Here is a 27,713-nt window from a genome sequence, read left to right as displayed (position 1 = left end):
TCCAAAGGAGCACAATATCCCCTCTCCCCGACAAAGAGGATTCTGCAGGAGATGGCAGAGGACCAGCGGACGCGCCTGGGCCTGATCTTTTTGTGTGGAAACTCAGCGGAGATAACTTTGGCAGGGGGCTGGGGGAAGGGAAAAGGCATTTTCAGAGGGGTTCGGGAACTGGGCTTTATCGGACAAAGGTGTTCGGTGCAAGCCCACGTGAGCCCCCCGTCGAAGAACCCATTTCTGGGGCTTTCCACTGCTCCCTCAGGAAGTGTTTCTAAAGGCTTCTTCCAGCTCTGTCCTGGAATGATTTCCCCCCCCCCCCCCTTTGCAAACTGTAGGTTGGGTTGGAAGAGAGCAGCGGCTTGTGCCCATGGGTTTCCCAAAAGGGATCATGTATCCTGCACATCGCAGCACAGCTCCACCCATCTGCACACAAATCAGCGCCATGCACGGCCCTCCGATGAAAAGCTTCACAACTAAGTTCTATTTTCCAATACCGTTTTGTCGTGGCTCGGTTATAGCCTCGTGCCATCAATATTGCCTTTTCTGTTTGGATTTGTTTGAAACTAGCTTGATTTTCCTGGCCCTCTCTGAACAAACCAACCAGGCCGATGCATACTGGCATGGTTGTACGCTATTAAAAACCAGACTGTGTCCCCAGTGTAATGGATTATATAGTTATATGGCCAAGTAGCGCTATGAAGGACACATCTAGCTGCCTTAGGAGGTCCCTGGAGGGCGGACAGGCTGCGTACAGTTGGCCCTGTGCACCGAGCTGCAGATTACATGCTCCAACCAGGCCCTGATGTTCAGGGACCAGCCCTGGCCAAGTCAAAAAGGCGGTGTTATTAGGGTGTGCAGAATAGTTCCAGTTTGGGTGGGGCAAACCACTGCGTGATATGCTACACACTGGGTGGAGCCTGTAACAAAGCCACCGCCCTCAGCAGAGGAAGTGAATCAAAACCGGTATGGCCATCACTGACCCATCTGCCTCCCCCCCGCAAATCTTCGTTCCTTGGTGGAGAGTCTTTCTAAGCGCGCCAAATTACTCGCGAGAAAATTTGCTGCCTTTCGCCCAGCTCTTTTGTCTGGAAGCTAACTTGCAGGGAGAGCGAGGGGCGCAGGAATGTGCGTCACTGCAGGGTAGAATATTTGGCGCAGACGCTCGGGGCTCCCAGCCAGTCTCTTCACAGCGCTCTGCATGGAGTTACAATCCGGCTGGCTGGCTGGCTGGCTTCGCGTTGGGTTTGCGGTTCCCGCAGCTCCACCCCCAAGCCGGCGAGAGCACGAGGCACGTGAACCATAAGCGCCATTTCCCTGCTTCATCCCGAAGGAGCGGCATATTCAGGCACCGTTAATAGATCAGCTCGGTCAAGATCTCATGGCCAAATCCTCAACAAAATTCAATAAATTAGAAAATAATTTACAAAGCGAAAATTGACCTTCATCCCCCTTTTTCTTTAACTTCTTCAACTGTCCCGCTCCCCCACCCCCCTTTAACAGACTAGGGCCCATGATTTGGCTGTAGCAGAATTACGGAGGTCCCGGATTTCACCAATGCCGTCCTTTAAAGCAGGGGTAGTCAACCTGTGGTCCTCCAGATGTCCATGGACTACAATTCCCATGAGCCCCTGCCAGCGAACGCTGGCAGGGGCTCATGGGAATTGTAGTCCATGGACATCTGGAGGACCACAGGTTGACTACCCCTGCTTTAAAAGCCTTGTCGTGGCCAAGGTGACTTCACAGCCCTTCTTTAAAATAATAGCGCACGCCGGTCCTTGTCTCCTTCCATCCGATCATCCTGCGCTCGCTAACATTTTGGCCTCGTGGGCCCAAATGATCCAAGACTCACCTGTGGTCCAGAGCCACCCTTCTTCTGCGTGCAACGTGCTTTGCTTTCATGCCCTATCTGCCTCGCTTACTCTATGGCCCGACGTGCGCAAGCAAAACCCCCCACGTTGGGTGGCACATGGCGTTGTCGTGCCAAAGTGACTGAACCGCAGCGAGCCAGAAAACTAAACTGGTTTTAAAGCCATTTCATGGCTTCTCTCACAGGAATTGTCACACCCCCGCTGCTGCCTCCTGGCTCCCCCAAGAAGGGGAGGGAGGGGGATTTTCCGAGTAAGATTACTGGGCATCCTCGTAAGCGGATAACTTTTGCCTCACCGAAGCGGCAATGTCGAAGCAGGATTCAGGGTGCGATGCCGATCAAAACCTCGGGAAAGGCTGTGCAAAGGGAGAACGTGCTGCCCCAGCCCCTTCCCTAACGTCTCACCCCAAGAGAAAGACCCGGAATAAAAGCATTGGGATCTGTGTTACTGAATACCCGTGCCCCACCTTCCGGCCCTTGAGCAACCCTTGCATGAAAGCGTTCACAAATAAATAAATACAGATATATTATGCAAAAAAAAATATGATTGTACACATAATACATCTGAGGTATTAGCAATTTAAATAGAGGTTTCATGCTCTGTTCAAGCTTCCGTGGCTATTAAAAATTGGGGATTTGCAATAAATAGGAAATGGCTCTGCATATAATAGCGAACGTTTTCTTTTTTTCCATTTATGTAAACGTCTTCCCATTTAAGTGAGAGCAAATTATTTGCACAATAAATATATACTTAGATTTAAATCCCAAAGTGATTTGAGACATTGCCTGCCAGCATCATCAATGACGGCAGAAGGTGCTCCATGGATGACCCACAAGGTGAAACATAAGGGATACGTCTCCAGAGGTCTCTCCGCCCCCTCCCCCAATATCCAAAATTCAGGTAAACTCGGACTGCTTTTGCAGAGTTGTTCTTCCTCTTCCCTCCCCCCTCCCCCGCAATGCCTTGAAAAGTTTTTGCACAAACAGTAAAACTGATTGTAACTGCAGAATTTCCAAGTGTTAGGAAGGGGGGAAAGAAACCCAACTATTATCTGCTTGCTTCCAAATCTCTCCGTAGCATTTCCACCATCTCTTATGGGAAAGGCCTGCTTATTTAAATCAAGCACTTAGAAGTTTTCAAAGTCAGGGGGTGTCCCCACCCCTCCCCACAGTCAAATTTTTAAACCTTCACAGTCTCCATTAACGACGACTTCATGGCATCTTCTAAAAGCTGATTGTCTGTAAACGGCGCCGGGGTTTCCGGGACGGAGTCCGATAAGCCAATCAAAGACTCTAAAAAGCAGGAGCCCTGGTCCGCTACCTGAGGCATGCTGGGAAAATTGGGCAGCTGAAGCTGCAACGCTGAAAAGTTGTCAAGGTTCTCGTACTCCTTCAAGGAGTTGTAAAGGGGTCCCAAGTTGTAGTCCGAGAAGGACTGGAAGAAATCTAGCGAGTCCGAGGAGAGGCTCAGGTCCATGTAATTCCGGGAACACGGCTCGGCCGAGGACGGGAGGCAGCAGGGGCTGCCCCCGCACAGCGCGCCTACGGAGGCTTCCTCTAGGAAGCAGCCGGCATCCTGGTTGGCATTCTCGTCCAAACACTCCGTGAGATTGGACAAGTGGCTCAAAGAGCTCCCGGCATCAAGCCTCACAGCGCTGTCGGGAGCGCCGTGGCCGTCAACGTCCGCGCTGAAGAAGTCAGTCGGGTGGAAGGAGCTCAAGTTATCCTGGCAGCCGCTGCCGGCCGCGCCCTCCTCTTCCACGTCGGAATCGTTGAAGTGGAGGATTCTCGCCAGGCCGTCATCGTCGACATCCGACTGCGACTTCTCCGACGGGGCGGCCTCGTACGGTTCCTCCAGGTCCTCGCTCTGGCTGGATGAGGCCGAGGAGTCGGTCATGTCGCTGTTGCAGCTGTTCTCGCCGATGGCCTCCAGCTCCATGTTGAACTGGAAGGCGGGCGCCAGGGGAGGAGTCCATTCCTCGAATGCCGCCTTGCCCGCCGGACGCCCAAAGGGGTGGAGCCTGTCCGGGAAGGGCGGCTCGGGCTCCGCGCTTCTCGTGCTGCTCTGCTGGTTCTTCTCCAGCTCCAGCTTCATGATGGTGTGGATGAAGTGCGTCTGCACGCGGGCCTGGTTGAACTCTATGCGCCCTTCCGTGTTACCGCAGCCGTCCTTCGTGCAGCCGCAAGGAAACGATGTGTGATCCATCTGTCGTGCAAAAAAAAAAAAAAAAAAGACAAGGAATTTTAGCTAAGCATTGAGGAGGGGGAACATGGATGCTTCTGACTCATTCTTCGTTTTTTAGCTGCAAATCTCTTGGGATCAGTTTGCCCTGTCAAGCTGCTCTCATCACTACCTAGGGTTCTAAACCGAATGGGAGAACAGTCTAACAGGGAAAAGGTACCGGAGTTGGTATGTGGCAATGCAAGGGCCCTTTTGGGGCCGCTTTACACTTGGCAGCGGTTGAAAGCCCCTTTGTCTAGAATTAGGACTCAAGGGCATCCAAGGAAGCTGATGGGCAGTAGCTTCGAGATGGACAAAAGGAAATGCCACTTTGCACAGAGAGAGTAAATGGGGAATTTGTTTTGAAAGGAGGATTGGATCGACTCGTCGAAGACAACTCATTAGCCACAGCGACTGAGGAGAACCTCCACGTTCAGAAGACCTAAATCTCTGAATCTGAGAGTCAGAAGGCAACACCGAGGAAAGGTCTCAGCCTCTAGGCCTCTTGGTGGCAGTCCAGAGGAAATGTGTGAGGCAGGGGGCTGGACTAGATGGACTAGATGGTCTGATCCAGCAGGGCTCTTTTGACGTTCTTATTTCTGCACCTGACTAATGGGGACCACAAAGGTTTTCAAGGCAAGAGACTTGTGCACAATGGCCCTGGGCTTCTTTGGTATCCCATCTAAGTACTATCCTGGCTTAGATGCCAAGATCAAGCTAAGCCTGGGCCATCCAGGTAGGCAGCAAGGACCATCGATCCAAGGTCTATGTGAAAGATGCTTTCAGCTATCAACATCTGACAGCACAGGGGTGGCCAGACTGTGGCTCTTCCAGATGTCCATGGACTACAATTACCATGAGACCCTGCCAGCGTGTGCTGGCAGGGACTCATGGGAATTGTAGTCCATGGAAATCTGGAGAGCCACAGTTTGGCCACCCCTGCTATAGCAGCTTTCTGTTCCCAGGTGCCATGAAGGGGCAAGCATGGCAAGGGTCACTGGGGGATGTGCCCCTGTCTCCCCCGCCCTCCAGCAAAAGTCAGGATTCTCACCCCCCCCCCCCCGGGAATTAATTCTGCCCAAGAAAGCCTTGCTCAGCTCAAGGTCTTTGGCTTCTCCCTCCAAATCCTTCTGCCCACCTGCCCAGACCACGTTCCGCTATCCCGTTCTAGATTCCTCCGCAACACGCCCCAGGGAGAGTCACACACCTGGCACTTGATCCCCGCCAAGCTGCAGCTGCACGTCTCTGGGTCACAGAACTCTTGGCAGTCACAGCCACAGTCCTCCCGGGAGAGGCGGATCCCATGGAGGGCCCGTTTCTCCTCCTTGTCAATCTTCTTGACCCCCAGGGCCTTGAGCAGAGCCCGCCTCTTCTTGGCCGGGTAGGGCTGGAGGAAGAAGCCGTCCTCGGGCTCCGCGGTGCTGAGGTCGATGTCGTCCTCAGAGATGTCTTCCGTTGTCAGCCGGTTGGCTTCCTCAGACTCCTTCGCACCATTCATGGTTAGCTGTTTAGGAGAGCGGAAGACAATATCGGTGTTAGAAGACAAGAGAAGCACAAGCACCACGGAAGCTCAGCACCAACAAGCTCTTCTCCTCCTCGATTCAGATCCAGAAACACTACTTGACACAAGGGATGATTAAAATGTGGAGTTTGCTGCCAGAGGACGTAGTGATGGCCACAGGAATAAACAGCTTTAAAAGGGAATGAGGTAGAGGACAAATCTATCAATGGCTATTAGCCACAGTGGCTGAGGGGAAACTCCACATTCAAAGGGACTGAGCCTCTGAAGCCCAGAGCCAGGAGGGAACATCAGGGGAAGGCAACGGCCCCTGCACATTGTTGTTGGCCCTCCTGAGGAACTGTGTGAGACGGGAGGCTGGACCAGATGGACCACTGGTCTGATCCACCAGGGCCCTTCTGATGCTTTTAACAGGGAAAGGCCTTGGTCTCTATGCTCTGTTGTTGGCCCTCTGGAGGAACTGTTTGGCCATCATGTGAAACAGGAAGGTGGATCACTAGCCGGATCCAGCAGGGCTCTTCTTATGTTCTTATGTTCAATAGCACTGATGACTAGATTTTGGGGACATGAGCTGTCAAAGGTCAAAGCTTCCTTCCTTTTTCCTAATTTTATCTGATAAAGAGAGCCTTGGCTCTTGATAGCTTCCACCTAGAAAGTCTTGTTGGCTTCCAACCAGCCACCACCATAACACATGGTCATCTCTAAAGTAGAACATTTCAAATCCTCAAAGCACATGATGAGCATCAAAACTAACCGTGACCCACCAGTATGTAAAATAGGCCACAAGACACTCTGAGGGGGGGGGGGGGGGGGATCTGATTTTCCTGGATGCTTTTGCTGAGATTTCAGAGTTCCTCGTTCTCCTTGTCTTTTCTTGTCCCATGAATGGTTCGGTTACTTTCTTACACCCACTTACTTTCCACTTCAGAGCTTCCAGCTTCTCCTCTTTCAACCGCTCCTTCAGCTTCTCCCGCCGGACGGCCTCCTGTTCGGTGGAAAACTCCGCCAGCGTGAACTCCCTGGCGAAGCTGTGCCGGTTGACCATGCCCAAGGTGCAGCCCCCCCGGCTGGGCACGCTGGTGAAGCCCTGGCAGCGTGGGAAGTAGAAGACGGTGACGCGGTCAAACTCCACGGTGTTCCGCTTGAGGCGCTTCCTCCTCTTCAGGATGGAGGTGGCTAGGGAGAGGGGGAGAACGAGCCAGGTAAGTATCTGCAGTGCCCACGAGGCTTTTTAAAGGGGCGGCCTACGGCTGGGACAGAAACGAGGCCCGTAAAGCAGGGGTAGTCAACCTGTGGTCCTCCAGATGTCCATGGACTACTATTCCCATGAGCCCCTGCCAGCAAATGCTGGCAGGGACTCATGGGAATTGTAATCCATGGACATCTGGAGGACCACAGGTTGACTACCCTTGCCGTAAAGCAGTCAGACGCCAGCAAGGGTGATAGTTTCAGGGGGTACCTGTGTCAGTCTGCAAGGGAGCACCTTAAGGCAGGGGTAGTCAACCTGTGGTCTTCCAGATGTTCATGGACTACAATTCCCATGAGCCCCTGCCAGCAAATGCTGGCAGGGGTTCATGGGAATTGTAGTCGGACATCTGGAGGACAACAGGTTGACTGCCCCTGCCTTAAGGGACCAACAATGTTTATGGGGGGGGGGGATAAAATTTCGACTACAGACTACACGTGTAAGGAGAAGAGTAGATGAGCAGTAAATGGCATCACGAAAATAGCCAACAAATCTGCAGCATAACAAAGATGTTTAGCGGATTCCAGAGTCCTGCCAGGATAACAAGGCTTACAAGGTTATTAGCTTCAGTTCAAAAAACATAGTAGAGGGAATAAAAATGCCCGGATTGGGACATTAACGGCAGATGCGCCCCCAGTTGTGCACCAGAGTAACTTGAACCGATTCAGTGCGCTTCTCTGTATGATGTCAACCCAGTAACTTGTAGGAGGGAGGGACTCGGTGGGGCAGGGAAGAAAGGGAATGCAGACAGACACTCAAACAAGGTCATGGGTGGAGGGGGGGTCGGTTAGGAGGGGGGTGAAGCTTGTCGGAGAAGGAGAAAGCACAAGATCATTGCAGCAGCTGCTCCGAGAACATTTCCTCCGCTGCCCTCTGGGAGAAGCTGCAAATCTATGGCCAATTCTCCGGGGGCTAATTTAAGAGGAGCTGCAAAGCGGTTAATCTTCCGGCAGGTGATCTCAGCCTCGCAAACAGGGCCATGGCTCATGGCTCGAACGTGCCGGGCCGTCTTAAAGCGCACGTCGGACGCAGTTTGGAAACTTCAGCGTTCTGAGCAGGCTTCCTCCTTCCACCGCGTGCAAGCAGGAATTTTAAATGCCAGAAGAGGGGCCTTTCGGGAAATAGCTGTGATTCTGAAGAGACAGTTACACCACACTGGAGTCCAGGGAGATGCAACCTCAAAGGCCGTTCCCTACGAGAACGGGGAAGGACAGAGAGAAAACCGCTTGATAGCTTCGGAAAGCCTTGTAGAAATACAGCAAGATGGTCTGTAGCAGTAGGAGAGAGCAAGAGATTAGGAGCACCTTGAAGACAAACAAAACCTGAGACAGGGGGAGGAGGTTCCAGGAGTCGCTGCTCGCTCCTTCAGATACGGCTAGTATGTGAGCTCATCTATCCATATATTTTGGAGGGTGGATTGATTTCAGACACTGAAGGACAACCGCAGGTGAACAACAACAGGTGTGATTATATTAGGTGTGACATGCAGAAGGGTAGAGGTGAGGAGAAACCATCATTGGTAATGAGACAGGAAACCAAGATCTTTATTGAGTCCAGGTGGACATATTGTCTTGAGCTTCGTGATCAGTTGCAATCTGCTATTGTCAATTTGCCTGCAAATGTAATTTGGCTTCTGAAATCACTCCAGTTTCCAATATACAGAACAGATGGACTCACGTTCTAACGGTGTCTGAAGAAGCGAGCAGTGACCTGGGAAGGCTCAACCCCTGCCACAAATTTTGTTAGACTTCAACTTCCTGGACTCTGGCTCTTTCCTTACGGGAACAATTGTGGTTCTTCCAGAGATACTGCTGGGGCAAAATATGCATAACATAATCCAAGATGTCCTGAGTTCAAATCTTGCCTCAACTCCGGCCTCATCAGGCACCTAGTTCAGATCAGCAACTATGGCATAAAGAACGGCCAAGACAGGAATCACCGGCATGGTGTAGTAGTTAACAGCAGCAACTCCAATCTGGAGAACATTCCCCAGTCCTCCACATGGTGCCAAATGGGTGACCTTGAGCTAGTCACAGTTCTCGTAGAAGCACATGGATCCAACACCAATGCAAAACTTGAACCCAGAGCTCAGGTTTGTGTCCCTGGATCACACCAGCTCACAGGGCTGTACAGGGAAGGTCAATGTGGAGATGAGACAAAGACAAGATCCAACCACTTCCGCACACTTACTCTGGGCGTGTGGGAGGCCCTAAAAATATTCTGAGTCAACATAAATCAAGTTCTGAAGTGATAATTTCTGCCACTTGTAGAAACTATGCAACAGCTCATTTGTAGAATTTATCCTGCCCTTCCTTCCTTCCGACAACCTTGAGGTATGTTCGGCTGAGAAAATGCAACAGGTCCAAGGTCACCAAGTGAAATTCCACAGCACAAGCTGGGATTTGAACCTGGGTCTCCCAGAGACTATGCCGACACTCATTCTGGCCCCTGGTCATTCCCCTTTCCCAGGGAGTCCAAAATTCCATCACAAAGCACAGACTTGAGAAGTACAGGCATTCTTCAAAGTCAAAGTGACGGGTGGCTTGTGGATTTGTTTTTTTTTTTTTAAGCCAAAAGCTTTAGAGCCCACCACGTCCCACCTAGCCTGTGGCCCTAGCAATACCAATGGGCTCCCACAACGAATCCGTGACCCTTCCCCGCCTGCTGCCGTCCCACGAATTCGGGGCCTCGAATTCCAAAACAACCGTCACAAAGCAAACTCAGCATGCCCCCCCCCCAGCTGTGGTCGGACACCTGCTGGGGCTATGCAAATGGCATGCAAATGAACCCAACGGCACGTAACCAAAATGCAGAGATTGCCCGTGGACGAGATGTTTCCACGGCGCCCTCCGTTCAGAACGATTTATTTCAACCGCGCAGAAACAGCCTCCCCCCAAAGAAGGCGCGGAAGCCATCGTGAAGATGAGAAATGTGTTACTAGAGCATCAAACTTGGGGGACGGGGGGGGACTGCTTTTTCTGCAAGACCCACGACTGCTCTCCCTTGGTCTGCTGCACACGCGCATTCCAGAGAACGGCACCTACTTAGCTTACAGCCATTTAGCTTAAGGTGGCAATTTGCTGGATTCAATTAAACAGAGCCACGCCGGGGTCAAACCAATCCGAGTGCCTCTGCGACACACACGTTTGCGCCGGTTGCGCCAGATCGATCTGGAATCCATTTACTTAAAAACCGGCACGACTCCTCCCGATATTAAATAATGAGGCCCCCTCCTCCCTGGGGACAGGAGCCAAGTTCAGCAGCTGCTACAGCGATGCCTGGGACCGGGGGATGAGAAATGCAGCATCTATCGTGAGCGGTTTCCAGCAGCTACCGGCCTCCCGAAATCTTTTGCGCAAAGGGCGTTTGGCAAGGCAAGACAGGAAACCTCATTTTTCATTCTTTCTTTTTTTTAAAGGTACCATAACCTCGATCTTGCAAAATTAAGCCATCGGCAACACTTGGGACAGAATAATCAAGTTTATAGGGAACTTTTGCACAATTTCTTTTGCCATGTTCACTTACTACAATTGTAGGATCATAGAGTTGGAAGGGGACCTCCAGGGTCATCTAGTCCAACCCCCTGCAGAATGCAGGACACTCACAACCCTATTGCTCATACACTGTCACCTGCCACCCCCTTGAATCTTCACAGAATCAGCCTCTCCGAATGCTGGCAGGGGCTCATGGGCATTGTAGTCCATGGACACCTGGAGCACCACAGTTTGGCCTCCCCTGCTTTATAACACAGTACCAGGCCCTGGTACACCACTACCTGCCCGCCCACAGAGACCCCAATCCCATGCCCGGATGATGCTCCCCCTCCCCGCCAAAAAGTGTCCCTGGCTAGTCTGGCCTGGAGGAAATTCGCCTCCTGACCCCAAAGTGGCAATTGGCATTTCCCTGGGCAAGTAAGGAAGGGCCACCAGAGCCAAGCACGGACGCAATCCCTCCTGCCCACCCGCTCAGTCCCAGAATCAAAAATACAAATAAGTCTTTTTGCATCTTCCATCTTATGGGAGATTTTCTATTCGAAAAAGGGTTCTTTGACCCACAGAAACCGCTGCAAGCGACACCAAACATCTGAGAACAGGGGTTTGGGAGCGACCTGCCGCATAGGTCTTCCTGGGCCCAAGGACTCAAGGAAGCTGGTGTGCATCCTTGCCTTTAAGCGTCTCATGCAGTGCATGCAGTTCAAAAACGTAGGGCCAAGGCTAGAGCTAAAAGGGAAATCCCCCCCCCCACCTGCCTGTAGTAGCCGTCAATACCAATGAGTCCTCATGGCAATCCAGAGCCTTCCGTCCTCACATGAACCTCAAGTCGAAAAGAGCTGCACCTTCCCTCTCGCTCATATCATCAAAATGCATCTTCCACACTGAACCAAGGGGAGAAAATAATATAGCCGGGCACGGTGCTTTGCTAGCGCTTTAATATCCTGCTTTAGCTTCTTGGAGTCTCTCTGCTCAAATGGTTTGCAGCCCTCTTCCGCCCCGCCCCCCAATGAAGCAGGGAAGACAGAAAGTTCATTGTGGCCTCACAAAAGCCAGAAAAAACAAAAAGAAAGGCTCTTTTGTCAACGGCAAAGATTTCCACGGGCCTCGGAGACCAGCGCACGCTTCCCAACGGCTGCCAAGCGGGCCGTAGGAGCAAAATAGTCTTGGAGGTCCACAGCGCAAGAGGGCACGATTTTAGAAGACTGCCCTTTGTGGGAAAGTGGGCAGAAGACCACTTTCACACAATGCAGGGGTCATTTGCGTCGGACTCTACGGAGAAGTCCAAAACAGTGGTTCCCTGGGAAAGCTCCATGTTCTCTCCCTTGCCTGGATGGAGTTCAAAGGATGTCCAGTTAATTGGCTGGCCACCTTGCTTAGGAAACGGGTACCCCCCGAACTAGGTCCCCAGTCAGCACCCGAAAGCTCAGACCCCCAAGAACTCTGTTGGTCTCGAAGGCACGACTGGACTCGAATCCAGATCCCCACTTGTAGTCAACTAAACTACAGCTCCTGTGTCAACTGAACCCATGATTTCCGCTTAGAGCCAGCCAGGTTAAGAGTGGCAGGCTCAAAGCTGCAGAACGGGGTTTGATTCCCCATGCAGCCAGCAGGGTTGGTTTGGGCCACTCATATTCTCTTAAAAGCTGTCCTCATGGTTCTCAAAGAGCTCACTCAGCCCCCCTCCCTACCACGCAGGGTTCTGCTGTGGGGAGAGGAAGGGAAGGGTGTTTGGGACTCCTTCAGGTAGTGAAAAGCAGAGTATAAAAAGCAGCTCTTCTGCTGATCTTGTCTAATCCAGGGGTAGTCAAACTGCGGCCCTCCAGATGTCCATGGACTACAGTTCCCATGAGCCCCTGCCAGCATTAATCCAGGGGTAGTCAAACTGCGGCCCTCCAGATGTCCATGGACTACAGTTCCCATGAGCCCCTGCCAGCATTAATCCAGGGGTAGTCAAACTGCGGCCCTCCAGATGTCCATGGACTACAGTTCCCATGAGCCGCTGCCAGCATTCGCTGGCAGGGGCTCATGGGAACTGTAGTCCATGGACATCTGGAGGGCTGCAGTTTGACTACCCCTGCTCTATGACTATCTGAGCAGGACTTTACCAGCAGAAAACAGCCAGAGTCCAGGGGCGCCTTAAGACTCACAAAATTTGGGGCAATTCACTTCTTCAGACCCCTCCAGGCTTTCCGGCCCAATGGAAATTTCGTACTGCCAGCCTCCAGATCCTTCCACAGGGTTGCCACTCCATGCCGGCCGCCATACTCACGTGCAAAGTCGCCATTCGAAACCAGGCCGGCCTTGACGTCTCCTCGGGAGTTTTCCTCGTCCGATTCCCAGCCCGAAGAAGCCGAAGAAGAGGAGAAAGGGGAGGAGGAAGAGGAGGAGGAGGAAGAGGAGGAATACGGGGCGTCGTCTTCCAACTCATCATATTTCCGTTTTAATACTCCAGTCATGGTGAGAATCTGGGGGGAGAGAACCGAAGGAAAAGAACGCGTTACTCAAAGACGAGAGAGGAGCCACCTTTGGCAACATCCTGACATAAAGGTATCTCCTGGTTATTTTAATTTTCTTTGGTTTCCTTCATTTCTATTCTTGGCACTTCCCGGTAGGATTCAGCAGCTTCCCCCCAGGGCCGCCAGTGTTGGTCTTTATACCCTGCTTTTCACTGCCCGAAGGAGTCTCCAAGCGGCTTACAATCGCCTTCCCTTCCTCTCCCTGCAACGGACACCCTGGGAGGGAGGTGGGGCTGAGAGAGCTCTGACAGAACTGACTTCTCGCTCAGAACAGCAATATCAGAGCTGTGACTAGCCCAAGGTCACCCAGCTGGCTGCATGTGGAGGAGTGAGGAATCAAACCCAGCTCGCCAGATTAGTCTGCCACTCTTAACCACGACATCATGCTGGGAAACAAGGGGTTACCCTTGCAAAAGCCCACGCTTTCTGTGGAACGCTGTGGAACCTGAGCTGTCAGGATGCCTCTGCGTTTTAAGCCTGCCTGCTTAATTAGCTTCTAAATTAGGACGTGGTCCCTCTGGGGCAGGCGATAAAAAAAACACCTGTTTTAGTAGCCTAGAATTTAAACAATTTTTTTTTAATTAAGGAGGGGAAGGGATGCTGGTGTTTACTTGCAGTTCTCTTTGCATCTATGGGAACCCCCTCGTTTGCAAAACCCACCTGCACAGCAGACTCTGGGGGTCTCCAATGTACGGGCACCAGGGCAACAGCCAAAACCTTTTCGGGAGAATGCTGACCCCCCCCCCACCCGCCAAAGAATCCCACACTTCCACGATCCCTCACGGCCTAATCAGCTCCAGTGACACCTGAAGAGGTGGCTTTAAATTAGCTGACTGATTTTATTTATTTAAATTATGCAACTGTTTTTAATAAGTTGTGTTCCACCCTGAGCCAACTAGGAAGGGTGGGCTACAAAAGATGGCAAATGCAGAGTTTGTTTTCTTCCTTCTCATCCCTCTTCCCCAGGGTACTTTTTAACTGCCCCTTTTTGCCCCTGTACTTGGGCCTCCTTTGTGTGTGGCTCCGCCTCCTGCCGCAGCCATTTTGTTGATGGCTCCGCCTACTGCGGCAGCCATCTTGTGGCTGCATCCATCACCTGGCGTCAGAATTCCAAAGGGGGCCTCTAGGTTCAAAAAGGTCCCGGCCCCTGTATGATCTTAGATGCACACCTGCAACGTAAAATAGAATCCTAGAGTTGGAAGGGACCTCCTGGGTCATCTAGTCCAACCCCCTGCACTATGCAGGACACTCACAACCCTATTGCTCATACACTGTCACCTGCCACCCCCTTGAATCTTCACAGAATCAGCCTCTCTGATAGACCCAGCCTGCAGGGGCTCATGGGCATTGTAGTCCATGGATACCTGGAGCAGCACAATTTGGCTTCCCCTACTTTACAACACAGTACCAGGCCCTGAAGGGAAGGACAGGGACAGAGAGCTGTGGGAAGGCAGCGCTTCCGGAAGGCAAGGAAAGACTTCTGCTGGTCTATCGTGCTGTCGATACGCTCCGGCCCAGAAGCACGCTATCTTTTATTCTTAATGAATGCGGGAAAGCTATCAGTACGATCTCTCCCCGACTCACCCCAAAGGCATCAATCCTGTGGCTTTTTCCAGCCCCCTGGCTTGATACCTGGAACGCTGCCCGGTTTAGGTTTCCGAAGGCAGCTTCCAGAGAGCCGTAGTCAGAAATTCTACCTGCCTCCCCTTCTGAACAGGCATTTTAATGGTTTAAAGCTTCGAGGTCCAATTTAGCTTGAATAATTTAAAGTTCGCGTTCTACTGGAATTTTATATGTATCTTATAACTTTGGCACACTGCGCTTTCAAAGACAAAGCGCAATATAAATCTCTACATGAATAACCAAATAAATGTGAGGTATAAAAGGTATATAGTCATGCCGAGCATCTACCACCTCTGGTCCAAACCCGACCTTAGCCATGTATTCTCTAGGTGGCCTTCAGAAGGTAACACTTTTCCCCATCGGATTGGATCCAAAAATGGCCTACCTTGCAGGGATGTTAGAATTAGGGAGGATAATGCTGCGGCAGAGAGAAAGCCACATTTCAAGAGGGATGCCTGGGATTGTAACTCGTACGGAGACACATTTACTCAAGTAGGGCTACTTCTAGGGTAGGGGGCCTCATCCTAGTGGAATTCTGCTGCAGTCCGGTGGACGCATCCGTAAAATGGCTGCCACACGGGGCAGGACCCGCCACAGAACGGTTGTCGTGGCTTTCCTCGGCTCCTTGTGTTGTGCTGCCAAAATACTGTTTTAAAAAATCTGTAGAGCCAATCAAATCCCCAATGGCCAATCAGAAATGTTGCTGCACAGAGCCCCACCTACTTTCTACACCAGGGGTAGTCAAACTGCGGTCCTCCAGATGTCCATGGACTACAATTCCCAGGAGAATTGTAGTCCATGGACATCTGGAGGACCGCATTCGCTGGCAGGGGCTCCTGGGAATTGTAGTCCATGGACATCTGGAGGTCCGCAGTTTGACTACCCCTGTTCTACACACACACACACACGCACCGCAAAAAAAGAAGGCCTTGTGCCTGCCCGGGGGCCCACAGGCACCCACTTGGGGAACCCTGCAACAGACCACGTTGTGCACTCTCCAATTTAAATTTTAAAAGCGCACACAGCAGCTATTCAAGCTGTGGAAAGCCCTTGTCTAAACGAAAGGGAGCCGGGAGGAGAGATTATCTTTAAAGAGGCTAATCTCCTCGTCTCCCGTAAACTGCCAAAAGAGACATTTTGTTCTGGGGCCCGGGCTTCTTACTCATCGCTTTGACCGAGAACAGCTTTCCCGAACGCAAAACACAGGGCCGAGCGGATCAAACCAGCAGGAATTCCTCTCTGGCACAGCCGGCTCCGGCTACCCTGGGAATACTTCCTCACAAATATCCAGCCCAGATGTGCATTCCACCATTGGAACAGCCAGGCCTGCAGCTGTGGGGGGGGGAGGGGGCACAGAAGGAAGATCCGGGCGGGGAAACTCGAGGGCAGACCTCCCCACCGAATGTCCGGGAGTGTGCACAAGGATGTCGGGCAGAGGCATGTGTATTGTGCTCCGTGCAGGGAATAGTACTGGATCCAAGCCCTTCCCCTCCAAAATAAACCCCACATCTGCCCTGAGAGCCAACTCTCATAGGGGACAAGGCTTGTGGGCCTTGAAGTGGGGCAGCTACCAAGGCCCAGGTCTTAAGGCAGGGCCCGCTGCCGCTGTACCATCACCCTCTTGCCCCCTGTGTGGGGGGAAGGCAGGGGACGGGTGCCCCCCACTTCACCCAGCAAAACCGGCCACCAGCCCTGCTGTCTGAATCCGGCATTAGAAGAAATTCAAGACCTCAACGGAGGCCAGCCCAAACCGGGAGCCAAGAGTAAGGAGTCATTTGTAACCTCTGTAATACTTTGGTCCGTTGGCTCTTGCCTCTAAAGCAGGGGTAGTCAAACTGCGGCCCTCCAGATGTCCATGGACTACAATTCCCATGAGACAAATGCAGAGTTGGTGGGGGCCCTTGCAAAATGCTGGTTTTTTTCTCCTGGGGAGTCCCATGCCAAACTTGCAGGCACTAAAACTGGGCAAGAGATGGGTTTACAGCAGAGAAAACAAACCCTGCTAATCTACGACCCCATAGCACTGGCCTGCCCCTCGCCACTGTTTAGCCCAGGGGCAGTCAAACTGCGGCCCTCCAGATGTCCATGGACTACAATTCCCAGAAGCCCCTGCCAGCAAATGCTGGCAGGGGCTTCTGGGGATTGTAGTCCATGGACATCTGGAGGGCTGCAGTTTGACTACCCCTGGTTTAGCCGGTTAGCACCCGCCCACACGGCTGTGAGTTTCAATGCCTCCAACGCAAAGAAAAATGTTCAGAATACATAATAAGAACCCCACTTCCCCCCCCCCCCATCAGGATCAGCTTGTAATAAGTTCACACATGTACACATGCTCAAAAAATGCCTTCACACTTCTGGCCCGGGCCGTATTTTCTCTACGCCAGATGTGCTGCAAGACTCTATTATGCCAGGTTCTGGTGTGTCGCTAAAGCAGAAGAGCTGTTTATTATATCCCACTTTTCACTATCCGAAGGAGGCTCAAAGCAGCTTACAATCCCCTTCCCTTTCCTCTCCCCACAACAGAAACCCTGTGAGGTAGGTGGGGCCGAGGGAGCTCTGTGAGAACTGTGATTAGCCCAAGGTCACCCAGCTGGCTGCAAGGGGAGGAGTAGGAAATCAAATACGGTTGTCCAGATTAAGCAGTACACCAGCTAATGAGGGACGATTCCCCCGCCCCAAAGGAAGGTTTAACCGAATCCCGCAGCCGGGTCTAAAGGAACAGTCAAAATGGGGTTCTCCTTCCTTAGAGCCGAAAAACCTGGCTAGTTCTAAGGTCATAAACCTGCCGTGGCTAAAAATAGGCCTTGGGTAGCCTGCTACGGGACCGCGGTTAAAAAAAGAAAAACAGTTCCACTTTCCAGAAGAAGCAAACCCGCCCATTGCTGACAGAAATTCTCTCCCTGCACCAAATAATGAGGAAGCAATGAGAGCCCCCCCCCCTCCGCCCGCAGGAGCAAAGAAGCGCATTGTCTAACAGAATGTGTTGAGCGTGCTAGAAGCCTCTCTCCCGTCACAAGGAAAGCAGCTAGCCGGCTGCACGTCACGGATGCCGGGGCCACGAGGGCAGCCCTCACTGTGGAAGGAGAGCAGGAGAGACCCATGAAGGAGTCCCAGTCCCGGTTCTCTCGCTCTCAGCCCCACCCAGCGGCAGCATGGAGTTTCGAGAGTTAAACAAAACCACAGAGGTTTCTAGTCCATATGGCTAGAAAGATAGGCAGGGCCTGGCAAAACCAACAGAGCGGTTTAAGTCCAGGGGCTCCTTGAAGACCAACCAAGTTGTATTCAAAGCGTCCACCTTGGATAAAATTTTGCTGATTTTCCAAGGTCATATGGACTTGGAGAGCCTCTTGTGGCGCAGAGTGGTAAGGCAGCGATATGCTGTCTGAATCTGTCTGCCCATGAGGTTGGGAGTTCAATCCCAGCAGCCGGCTCAAGGTTGACTCAGCCTTCCATCCTTCCAAGGTCGGTAAAATGAGTACCCAGCTTGCTGGGGGGTAAACGGTGATGACTGGGGAAGGCACTGGCAAACCACCCCGTATTGAGTCTGCCAAGAAAACGCTAGAGGGCGTCACCCCAAGGGTCAGACATGACTCGGTGCTTGCACAGGGGATACCTTTACCTTTTACCTTATGGACTTGGAAAACCAACAAATTTTCTGATTCTGTTGACCTGTCCTCCCCTCCCTAAATGGCAGCTGCTTGGCCATTTCCAGCATCTGGGGGGGAGGGGGGGATAGCGCATGATGTCGCATCCGGCGGGAGTGCCCAGGTGCTGTCACTTCTGGTGACATGCGATATCTGGTGACATATGGAGTGTGGTCGTGAGGTGTGGTCTTCCAACATAACTTCTGGGGTATCTGGAAGCCACAAACATCCATTTCTCAATGGTAAAAAGGTCGAGAAAGGTCGGCATAAGCAAGCAAGCAATAAATAAATAAACAAACAAACAAACCAATGTTGCAGAATCCCCTTTTCAAGGCACATCTGCCTACTTACAGCAATCGCTCACAATAAAATGGTGGAAGTTCCCTATTTGCACAAAAACACCAAGCGGCACAAGAACACGTGCCAAGCAGATCCCACTGATCTTCCCCGCCTGACCCTGACAGAAGAGCGCCAAACCTCTGCTTCGTTGCGCAAGAGGGCCAAACCCGGCACCGTAGACAATGGCCCCGGACGCATTTTGCACAAGGTCCATCGGAACAGCCGTATTCAGTCCTCCGGTATCCTCAAAAACAGGGCCTGCGCTTTTACTGGCGCCAAAGAACACACAAAATCCACTTGCTGTCGCTCCCCGAAGTGTCTTGAAACGGCATTATTTAGAACGTGCAGAAGCGCCCTGGGTTTTGACGGAGAGATGAACAAAAAGAAGCCTCCAGCTGCCTGTAGAGTCTGCGAAGTTTGCCACAGCCGGCCAGACTGCTCCTCCTCAGACTTCCCATCAAATTTCGGGGTCCGAATCTGCGATGCAGATCCATTAAACCCGCTCTGACCGGCAGGCCCACCATGCAGCACCAGGTCGCTGCCCTGCACTGCCAACAACAAGAAGATGTGCTTCTTCATGAAAGAGGAAGACCACTGAAAATGGAGCTCTCCAGGCTCAAAGGACGGCTGAAGCGGAACTATGCAGACTAAGGCCATGACCCCTGTCCGTAAGAGATGCCCAAATCTCACAATCGCAGAATTTCCATCTGTTTTAGTGTTTTACCATTGAGAAACACTGGACACATGCTTCAGCACTGGGGAAACCCCAGAAGTGGCAGTATCATCCAGAATGTGGCTGGGAAGTATCGCTGTGGACACGCCCACCCAGGGCCCCTCCCCTCCCCACCCCCTCCAGGCCCATCATTGGCCATTTTGGGAGGGAGGGCGGGTCGACATGACCCTATCTGGTCATATCACCCGATAAAACCTTTAACCAATTTTTTTAAATGTGTAAAAACCAATTAACCCCCACCCATTTGGGAAACTCTTCTAGGGCCGTCAAGAAACCCCAGGGTTTCACAAAACCCTGGTTGAGAAAGCCTGCCCTGGGGAATGAAAGGTTGTGAGCATGGAGACAATCAGTCCCGCCCAATGTCCGTAACCTGATAAACACCAACGTGAGGCCTGCAGGATTTCAACGGCCACATAAAATATGGAAGGCGGCTAACAGAATGCGAACAGGTATGGGCAGTTGTACAGACGGGTTGCTTAAGTAGGGCAAACACCCAGTCCCAAACGCAACTGTGGTGCAGCCCACCAAACAATTTTCCATCTGCACAGGAACGCGAGCATCGTGCTTTACAGGGAGATGTGGCAGAGCTCTTTGTACTCTCTCCAGCGGCAGCCGAGAGGATTGAAAATTTAGATATTAGTATTAAAGGGGTTTTGCCCAATCGGTCTGTTCAAGCATTGTTACCAACTGGCATACGTATTTTACATTATGAGAGCCTCCGTTGTGTGTAAAACCTGGCCATACGGGAAATAAATAACCTGATCCAAACCTCTCGTCTGCCCCAATGCTCCCCAGGTGACTCTGGGCCAGTCGCTTTCTCTCTCCGCCTCGCAGGGTTGTTGTGAGGACTAAACAGACGAGGGGTGAGAGAACCATGCCGGCTACCATAAGTTCCTTGGAGGAGGGGGGGGGGGAGGATAACAATGTGCTAAGTGAACAAGCACTGCCGGACTCCTTGGCTGCAGAAGAGCATTTCAAGCCCACTTAGAGCAGCCGGCAGAGAGGGCAGCCTGCCACAGGCAGCTGGAGGCTTTTGTGAGCTTAAGGCCAACGCTCCGCCGACCGAACAGGGACCCTGGATGGTTCTACCGAATATTTACCCAGCCGGGAATCTTTGCCGAGCAAACGCAACGAATGCCGGAAGCTCCCCTTGATCTCAAGGCGAATCGCCGACTCCCGATGAATAAATCACAGCGGTGTGCTCCCCGCGTTCTTTTTCTTGGCAAGTACGCACAGCATGTTTCCTCCTTTTATATATAGGCACGCACCCTTCCCTTCCTCTAAATAATGCACGAGACCAGCCAAGCAGCTACAGAAGGCATAGCCCAGCAAGCAGCGTGCCAGAATTCAGCACAGCCAGGATGGGTGGTTTTCACTTACAATTACTTAGTTTCCACAAAAGAACAAAAGGCAAGCGGGCGGGGGGAGAACGGGAGGAGGAGCAGCTATATTATAAACCCGGACAATTAATCACCGCCTGCCTTGGGCCTCACAATGCGGCGACTCTCCCGAAGTGCGCAGAGAGACCGCAAAAGGAACAAATATGCCGCGCAAGAGGTGAACGGAGGCAAAGGCGCAGAGCCTCTGGTTCGAGTCTTACCCACCCCTGTGCTCTGAACGCTAATCGGTCCAGAGGGGAGCCGTGCTTTCGGCCTCCCTGTAAATGGCTGGCGATTGCACCGGCCTACCTTACAGGGCTGTGGTGAGAATGGCCAAGGCCGTTCGACGGCTGCTCTTTAAATTGGCGTTAAATTGGCGTTGTACCAGAGACGCTTTATCGCATGGCGACCACGTATGCTGCTGGGATCAATGGCACAACAGAGTTTTCTTTAGAACAGGGATGGCCAAACTGGGGCTCCCCAGATGTCCATAGACTACAATTCCCATGAGCCTCTGCCAGCATGGCCAATGGGAATTCTAGTCCATGGATGTCTGAATAGCCACCATTTGGGCGCCTCTAGAATACAGATTTCGAGAGAGGAGCTCTGCTCCTCGGAAAACAGCCTGTGGCTGCAGGGAGCATTGTGTTTCAGCCGATGGCAAAGCAGGCCCAGGGCAGCAGCTCCTAAGAAGACTCCCCTAGAAGGAAGCCCTGCAGGACAAAATTGGGCTTGGTTAAGATTTCTCCCTCAATCCCCATAAGTATCACAGGAGAGGAGCAAAGGTTTCTTTTTCTAAGGCAGGGGTAGTCAAAGTGCGGCCCTCCAGATGTCCATGGACTACCATTCCCATGAGCCCCTGCCAGCATTCGTAGTCCATGGACATCTGGAGGGCCGCACTTTGACTACCCCTGTTCTAAGGGTTCGGAGAAGCAGACAACACAAGGGACATGGACCAGTTTTTTCCTTTAAGCTTACAGCGTTTTCCACGGATCAGGAAAGTGAGACTATTTGCTTGAGGCTGATCCTGCCTAGAGCAAGGGGTGGGACTAGATGGCCTTTGTGACCCTTTCCAACTCGATGGTTCTAGGATTCTCTGTATGCAAGACATCCATCCTTTTACCCACCTGGAGGAAACACCGGAATGTCAACAGGACAGAGAATGCAGCTTCTTCTATGCGCTGAACTTAGAAGGGAGAAGGAAGAAAAGGGCTTTCCAGCAAGCTTGTACATAAGGAAAAGCCCAAATGAATCACAGTCCGACTTGTGGAGTCTAGCATCCCAGTTCCCAAAGCCTCCCCTGGCTTCTGCCCATAGCAAGAGGGGTTCTGAGATATCCTGCCCCTGAACAAGGAGGTTCCATTTAAGATTTTGAAAAGCAAAAACAGAGGACTACTTCAGACAAGTGATCACCGTGACCAATCTCAATAGTCCTACTGACGCTGTGATGACAGCCACTAAGAAGGAATAAACCCTCCAACCCCAAAACAGGACATTTTTGTCAGTGTTTTTGTTTTTTAAGGAGATGAAAAGAGGACTGTGACCCCCCCCCCCAAAAAAGAGGATGCAGCCTCTAAGAAGAAGACTTCTGGTCACCCTCATTTAAGCCACCGCATATTCACGGCTATGAATAGTTTGACCCTTGAAATGAAAGCTCTGGCTTTCTTTTCCCTTGAGCAATAAGATAAAAACAACCAATCAGCTGCCTTTTAAACCGGAATCTGCCACAATACTGATGGGCCTTGAACTTGTTTGCTTTTGAAGCCCTCTTGACGGTGATGCAATTACAGACTCCCAAATCTGAATAAGAATCAAGCGCCTTGGTGGCCCTTTCATTCAAAACACCAAGGTATTCACACTTACAGGTATGGCCCCCTCCCTTCTTCCCTATCTAAAAAGGAAGCTGCCCCTAAGCTCCTGCCATGTTCCTTCCAGCAGGTTTCTGCAGGGCCTCCAAGTTGCTTTTTAAATGCAAACTCCGCCTAAAGGATCACTACAAACACCTCCAGTCCAGTTTTAAATGGCCGGGTGAAGAAACCAGATCCTGCAACTCTGTCTGGCCTTAGAAAGCCTGTCACACCCACGGCCGGTTCTGCAAACAAAGGTGTTGCAAGCCGATCTCCCCACATACCGGTAGGTGTTGCTGTGGCCACAAAGGAAGGAAAAGGAAGAGCTGGAGTTGTAAGTTATTGCAACACCAATTGGAAACTAGAGTATTTCTTGCTTTGTCGGACTCCGGGAATAAGTCACACAAACCCGGAAGAGGAGATTCTCCTGTACAGTTTGTACGGAATTGCACAAGCTCCCAGGTTACACGGGTCTCTTTGGCAGGCGGGCTCACCAGCATATCCTGAAATCTGCGGGAGGGTTAGCACTGGGGGAAACAAGGGGATCGTTTAGCGTTATTGGAGAAATAAGAGGGTTTTTAATTTTTTTAAGGCCTTGAACTGGTTTTATCCTTTCCATGTTTGAACACAGGTACCGTGCCCAATGAACAATTCTGTGGAACTCAAAAGCCACCAATGTTTTGGAATTATCCCAAAAGGAATTATTCTAAAACAAAAACGAGGCAGGCCAGCTGTTATCTCTCGGCCCACTCCTGGTTTACTCACAAGTAAGCCCCACAGATTTCAGCGAGGCTTACTCCCTTGGGTTTTTCTTCTGTGTGAACCGTGCAAAAGAATTAAAATCCCTCACTTTGACCTGCTCTTGAATTTCTATCCACCTCTGTGTTAAGTGCCCTTCATTACACCAATGCTCTGATTTAAGAAGGATTAACACCAGAAACCACCCCATGACCCAGGTGTATCACACAATGACCCAGGTGTGAAACCCCATGGCCCAGGTGTGAAACACAATGCTCTAGAGCAGGGGTAGTCAAACCGCGGCCCTCCAGATGTCCATGGACTACAATTCCCATGAGCCCCTGCCAGCGAACGCTGGCAGGGGCTCCTGGGACTTGTAGTCCATGGACATATGGAGGGCTGCGGTTTGACTATGCCTGCTCTAGTAACTCCCTGGCCCTTGAATAGACATTTCAGAAATAAGACATAAGGGGATCCCATGCGTAGAAAGCCCTGGCCCAGGAGGAGGCTGCCTGTCGCGTCTCTGCGCGATTCACAATTCTAGCCTCACTTCCCTGAAATGAGGCCACGGTCTGCCTGAGTCACCGGGATCAGGAGGTTCCTTCCGGACAGTGACTCGCCAGCCCCACCGTCTCATAGCCAGAGGGAGAAGCTCCTCTCTAGAACGTGACTCCTGCCATGACCAGGGAAGGGCATCTCGGGCGCCGGTTCTTCGGGAACCAGACGGGTGACATCAGTGGCTCCGGATTCCACTCCGGTGGCTCTGAATTCCGCGAACGTTATTCAGTCCCCGAACCCCGTGATGCGCCCAGAGGCGCCAAGTCCCCTCGAATGTTTCAAGGAAAACCCGACAAACCCTCTGCTGGTTTCCCTGTGACTCAGAGCCCAGAAGAGTCTTTTCCCCGACGGAACGACATCACAGAGGGCGGGGGGAGAGGAGCGTACTGAAAGGGAAGGAAGAAAATCCCCGAGGGGGGGGGAGGGGAACCTCCGATCCAGTAGCTCTCCCGGCGAGGGCCGTGCTGGAGCACATCTCCCCTTTTACGTCCAGCAAAAGAACAAGGACTTTGAAAACAAAATAAATCACACTCCGTCCAAGAGATTTGCTTCCCAGGAGAAACGTCCCTTAATCCTCGGGCCGGAGAACTTGCGCAACTCGGGGGACTTTATCGTCCGGCGCTCCAGGACACTGGAACGGGGGGGGGGGGGCGCAAAGAGATCCGTTGCCCCCGAGGGGCTATTGGGCCGGACTCAGCCTTAGACGGGGGGGGGGTTAGACTCTTGGCCCCTCTCCAAAGCGAGGGGCTCGGCTCAGGCAGGCAGGCGCCTCTTGCAGGGACCAGGTGCAAAGCCGAGGTTAGAACCCCCCGGGGAGGCGAGGAAAGGCCGGCAGGGATCCCCAAATCCTTTGTTCCCCCCGTCCCCAGAAGCGAAGAGAAGTGGCGGCCAAGCTCCAGCCCCCTAGCTCGGAAGCGATAGAAAGCAGGGCCGGGGGGGCAGCCTCGACGGAGCCCCCCCCCCACCTATTTACTTCTACTCAAACAACACGACCCACCCGAGGCTACGCACGTTTCCTGCCTCATCCCGCCCCCCCCCCCGGCGCCTACACAGCCAGACACTCCGCGCCCCCTTCCGACGGGCGGAACGGCGCCCGGTGCTTGTTCCCCGTCGGCTCCGGGGCGCCCCCTGCAGGCGGGGCATCGCTCGCTCACCCTCGATTCCTGCCGGGGGTGGGAGCGGAGACCTCTTACCTCCCACTCGACGCAGCGTCCTTTCCAATGGCTCCAACCCCTCGGCTCCCCCGCGCCCCGGCCTCTGAACGTCCGTCGGGGCGGAAGGCTGTACTGGATGGGGAGGGAGAGACACCCCTGCTCCCCCCGGAAGCGCCTCTAGAGCGATTTTAAATCCGCGCAGCCCCGCCGGCAGGGGGCGCCCTGGAGCCGGGGAAGGGGGCAAACCCGAGGCGGCGTCTCGAGCGTCGGAAGGGGCGTCCGGCTATCTAGGCGCGCAATGGGGGTCTCCGCGGGGGACTGACCGATCCCCCTTTGTGACTCCCCCGGTGCCCATGCGACCCCCCTGCCCACCCTCCTTCCGCACCCGATCCAGAAAGCGGGGGGACGACGGCGACGACCCCCACCCCTCTCTCCCTCCGCCGGGGTCCCTTTCGCCGCCCGCCAGGCGCCCCGACGGCGGCCCTCACCTGGGCTGGCGCTGCTCCCGCGGAAGGGGACGAGCCGGGGCCGCTCAGGCGCGCATCGTCGGCCAGACAGGCGGTGGCGGCGGCGGCGGCGGCGTCTCCTGCTGCTGCTGCTGCGTCGGAGGCTGCGGAGGGACTGGCTGGCTGGCTGCTGGCTGGCTGGTCCGCCCGTGCCTGGCTGGGCTCGCCTCCGCTCTCCGGCTCCGCCTCCCGGCCGGCTCAGCTGCTTGCGCTGCCCTTTTTCGTCAGTGGAAAACTCCGCGGCTTCTGACGCAGGCGGCGCACGGACGGCCGGGGAGCCTCTCGCCCGGAGACGGCCCAGCCAGCCCGCCCGCCCGCCAGGCCGGCCCACCCGCCGCTTCCTGCCGAGCAGCAGGACGACGACGACGACGACGCCGAGGGATGGGGGGGGGGGGAGGAGAGCGGAAAAGCCAGCCGGCGCGCCCATTGGCGGCCGGGGAGGAGGCGGCGGCGGGCGAGAGGGACGCGTTCACACGTGAACCAACGAGACGGGGAGGGGCGGCTACGCGTGCAGCCCTGCCTCCGTGCCTGCCTGCCTGCCTGCAGCGTGCTCAGGGCGGCCGAAGAGGGCAAGAGGCCAATGCTGGAGACGCGGCAGGGTCGCCGCGCAAAGGGAGAACGCCCCACCCCCACCTTTGGGAGCCCTTCACGTGCTGCTGGGCTCGGCTCGAGCTGCCGCCCTTCAGCCCTGCAGGGCTCCGGAGAGCCGCCCCGGCCGCACATGCCGTCAGGGTCTCCCTGCTGCTGCGGCCCTTCCCCAAGGCTCGCCTGGGGGCTCCCTCGTCCTGCAGGGGTCGTGCGGAGGCGCCTGGGGGGGGGGGGGGGCTGGCCTAGCAAGGCTGACTCAGAAGTCAGCTTTGCCGTCAAGGAGCTCTGCCCCCGGGGGCTCCAACCCCCCATTTGCCACCACAGCCAGTTTGGTGTAGTGGTTAGGAGTGGGGACTTCTAATCTGGCAGGCCAGGTTCTATTCTGCGTTTCTCCACATGCAGCCAGCTGGGTGACCTTGGGCTAGTCACAGCACTGATAAAACTGTTCTGACCAAGCAGTGATATCAGCGCTCTCTCAGGCTCACTCACCTCACAGGGTGTCTGTTGTGGGGAGAGGAATGGGAAGGCGACTGTAAGCCACTTTGAGCCTCCTTCAGCTAGGGAAAAGCGGCATATAAGAACCAACTCTTCTTCTTCTTCTAATTCATACCGTGAAGTAGTTCCAGGGAGGAGACCAGCAAGATGATCCGGATCTAGTAGCTCTTGCAGGACCCCCGCGAATCCCAGGGCCTGAGCTTCCCACAGGCAAAACTCCCTGCATCAGATTCCCCTGGGAACCTTGTGGATCGTTCGGGTGCTGCTGGACTCGCATTTTGCTCACAGGTCAGAAACAGGGAGGCCAAAGCCTTCACCTGATTGACAGGGGGGTTCCCCCCCCCCTCAGTAGTCAATCTTTATTTGATGCTTATTCAGGCCAAAATTCCCCCCCCCCCCCAATAGCCTTCCCTCAGGCATCATTTCCGCTTGCATTTCTCAGTTTAGGCTGTCCAATTCCTTCTGCAGAGAAACACTTTTATCAGCTGCAGACTTTGTACCTGGAGTGTCCCTCCACCCCCACCTCCCCCGGGCTTCTAAGATTTCAGCTGACCCATGCAGGGCCCCGGCTAGCCCCGTCTCATCCAATCTCAAAACCTAAGTAGGGTCAGCGCTTGGATAGCAGACCACCAAGGAAGAAGAAGAGAACGGTGGGGGTTGTACCCTGCTTTTCACTCCCCGAAGGCATACCGGAGCAGCTTACAAACACTTTTTCCCCTTCCTCTCCCCCCAACAGACAACCTGGGAGCTAGGTGGGGCTCGAGCATGAGCTCTGGGAGAACTGCTCCGCAAGAACAGCTCTAAGAGAACCGGGACCAGCCCAAGGTCACCCAACTGGCTGCAAGTGGAGGAGCAGGGAAGCAGTCAGGAGCGGAACGCAGGATCCTCGTTTGAATTTGGGATTACAGGCCCCACCCATTGAATCGCCAGGTGTTTATGAAACCAGAGTTGGCATCCTTTGCCCGGATAGCTCCAAACCGGACAAAAGGCAGTTCCTTCCCAGGCCGGTGTATAATTAGCCTTTCGAATTTATTGCCACCGGATGTTGTGATGGAGAAGGATGTCTCTTTGGAGAAGGATGAGAATAAATTCAAGGAGGTGGAGCCCGGCCCTGGTGCCCCGAGGGGGAGGTGCGTCATTGGAGGCACAGAGCCAGCGGAGGCGGTCCCTTCCCAGGTGGGACGCAGCTCCGAGCTTCTCTGAGCCTATTCTCTATTTCTGTGCCTTTCACCGGCATTCCTTGCCCAAA

The 27,713-nt window shown here is 53.4% G+C and overlaps 1 protein-coding gene across 2 annotated transcripts; it reads right to left on the bottom strand.

The window, feature by feature from the left end:
- Positions 1-2,373: 2,373 nt before the first annotated feature.
- On the bottom strand, positions 2,374-25,734 carry CSRNP1 (cysteine and serine rich nuclear protein 1). Of its 2 annotated transcripts, none has more exons than XM_077302960.1 (5): positions 25,364-25,734; positions 12,614-12,809; positions 6,521-6,780; positions 5,293-5,589; positions 2,374-4,070 (listed from the first exon to the last, which is right to left on the bottom strand). In XM_077302960.1, exons 2-5 carry the CDS (start codon positions 12,798-12,800, stop codon positions 3,045-3,047), a joined length of 1,770 nt encoding a protein of 589 aa, XP_077159075.1. In that variant the 5' UTR covers positions 12,801-12,809; positions 25,364-25,734; the 3' UTR covers positions 2,374-3,044. The 2 variants fall into 2 exon arrangements, with proteins under 2 accessions (XP_077159075.1, XP_077159076.1); XM_077302961.1 differs by lacking the exon at positions 25,364-25,734 and adding an exon at positions 24,915-24,972.
- Positions 25,735-27,713: the final 1,979 nt, after the last annotated feature.

Source organism: Paroedura picta, chromosome 11, assembly GCF_049243985.1.
Source record: "Paroedura picta isolate Pp20150507F chromosome 11, Ppicta_v3.0, whole genome shotgun sequence".
Classification (NCBI taxonomy): domain Eukaryota; kingdom Metazoa; phylum Chordata; class Lepidosauria; order Squamata; family Gekkonidae; genus Paroedura; species Paroedura picta.
Note: the sequence above shows the minus strand (reverse complement) of the source record. Positions and strands in the feature narration are given on the sequence as shown.

Excerpts from the sequence above, each read along its gene's own strand:
- CSRNP1 (XM_077302960.1), bottom strand. The coding sequence starts at position 12,800 with ATGACTGGAGTATTAAAACGGAAATATGATGAGTTGGAAGACGACGCC. Across the intron at positions 6,781-12,613 it reads TTCGAATGGCGACTTTGCAC|CCACCTCCATCCTGAAGAGG; the intron begins GTGAGTATGGCG and ends CCCTCTCCCTAG. Across the intron at positions 4,071-5,292 it reads TGGCGGGGATCAAGTGCCAG|ATGGATCACACATCGTTTCC; the intron begins GTGTGTGACTCT and ends TTTGCACGACAG.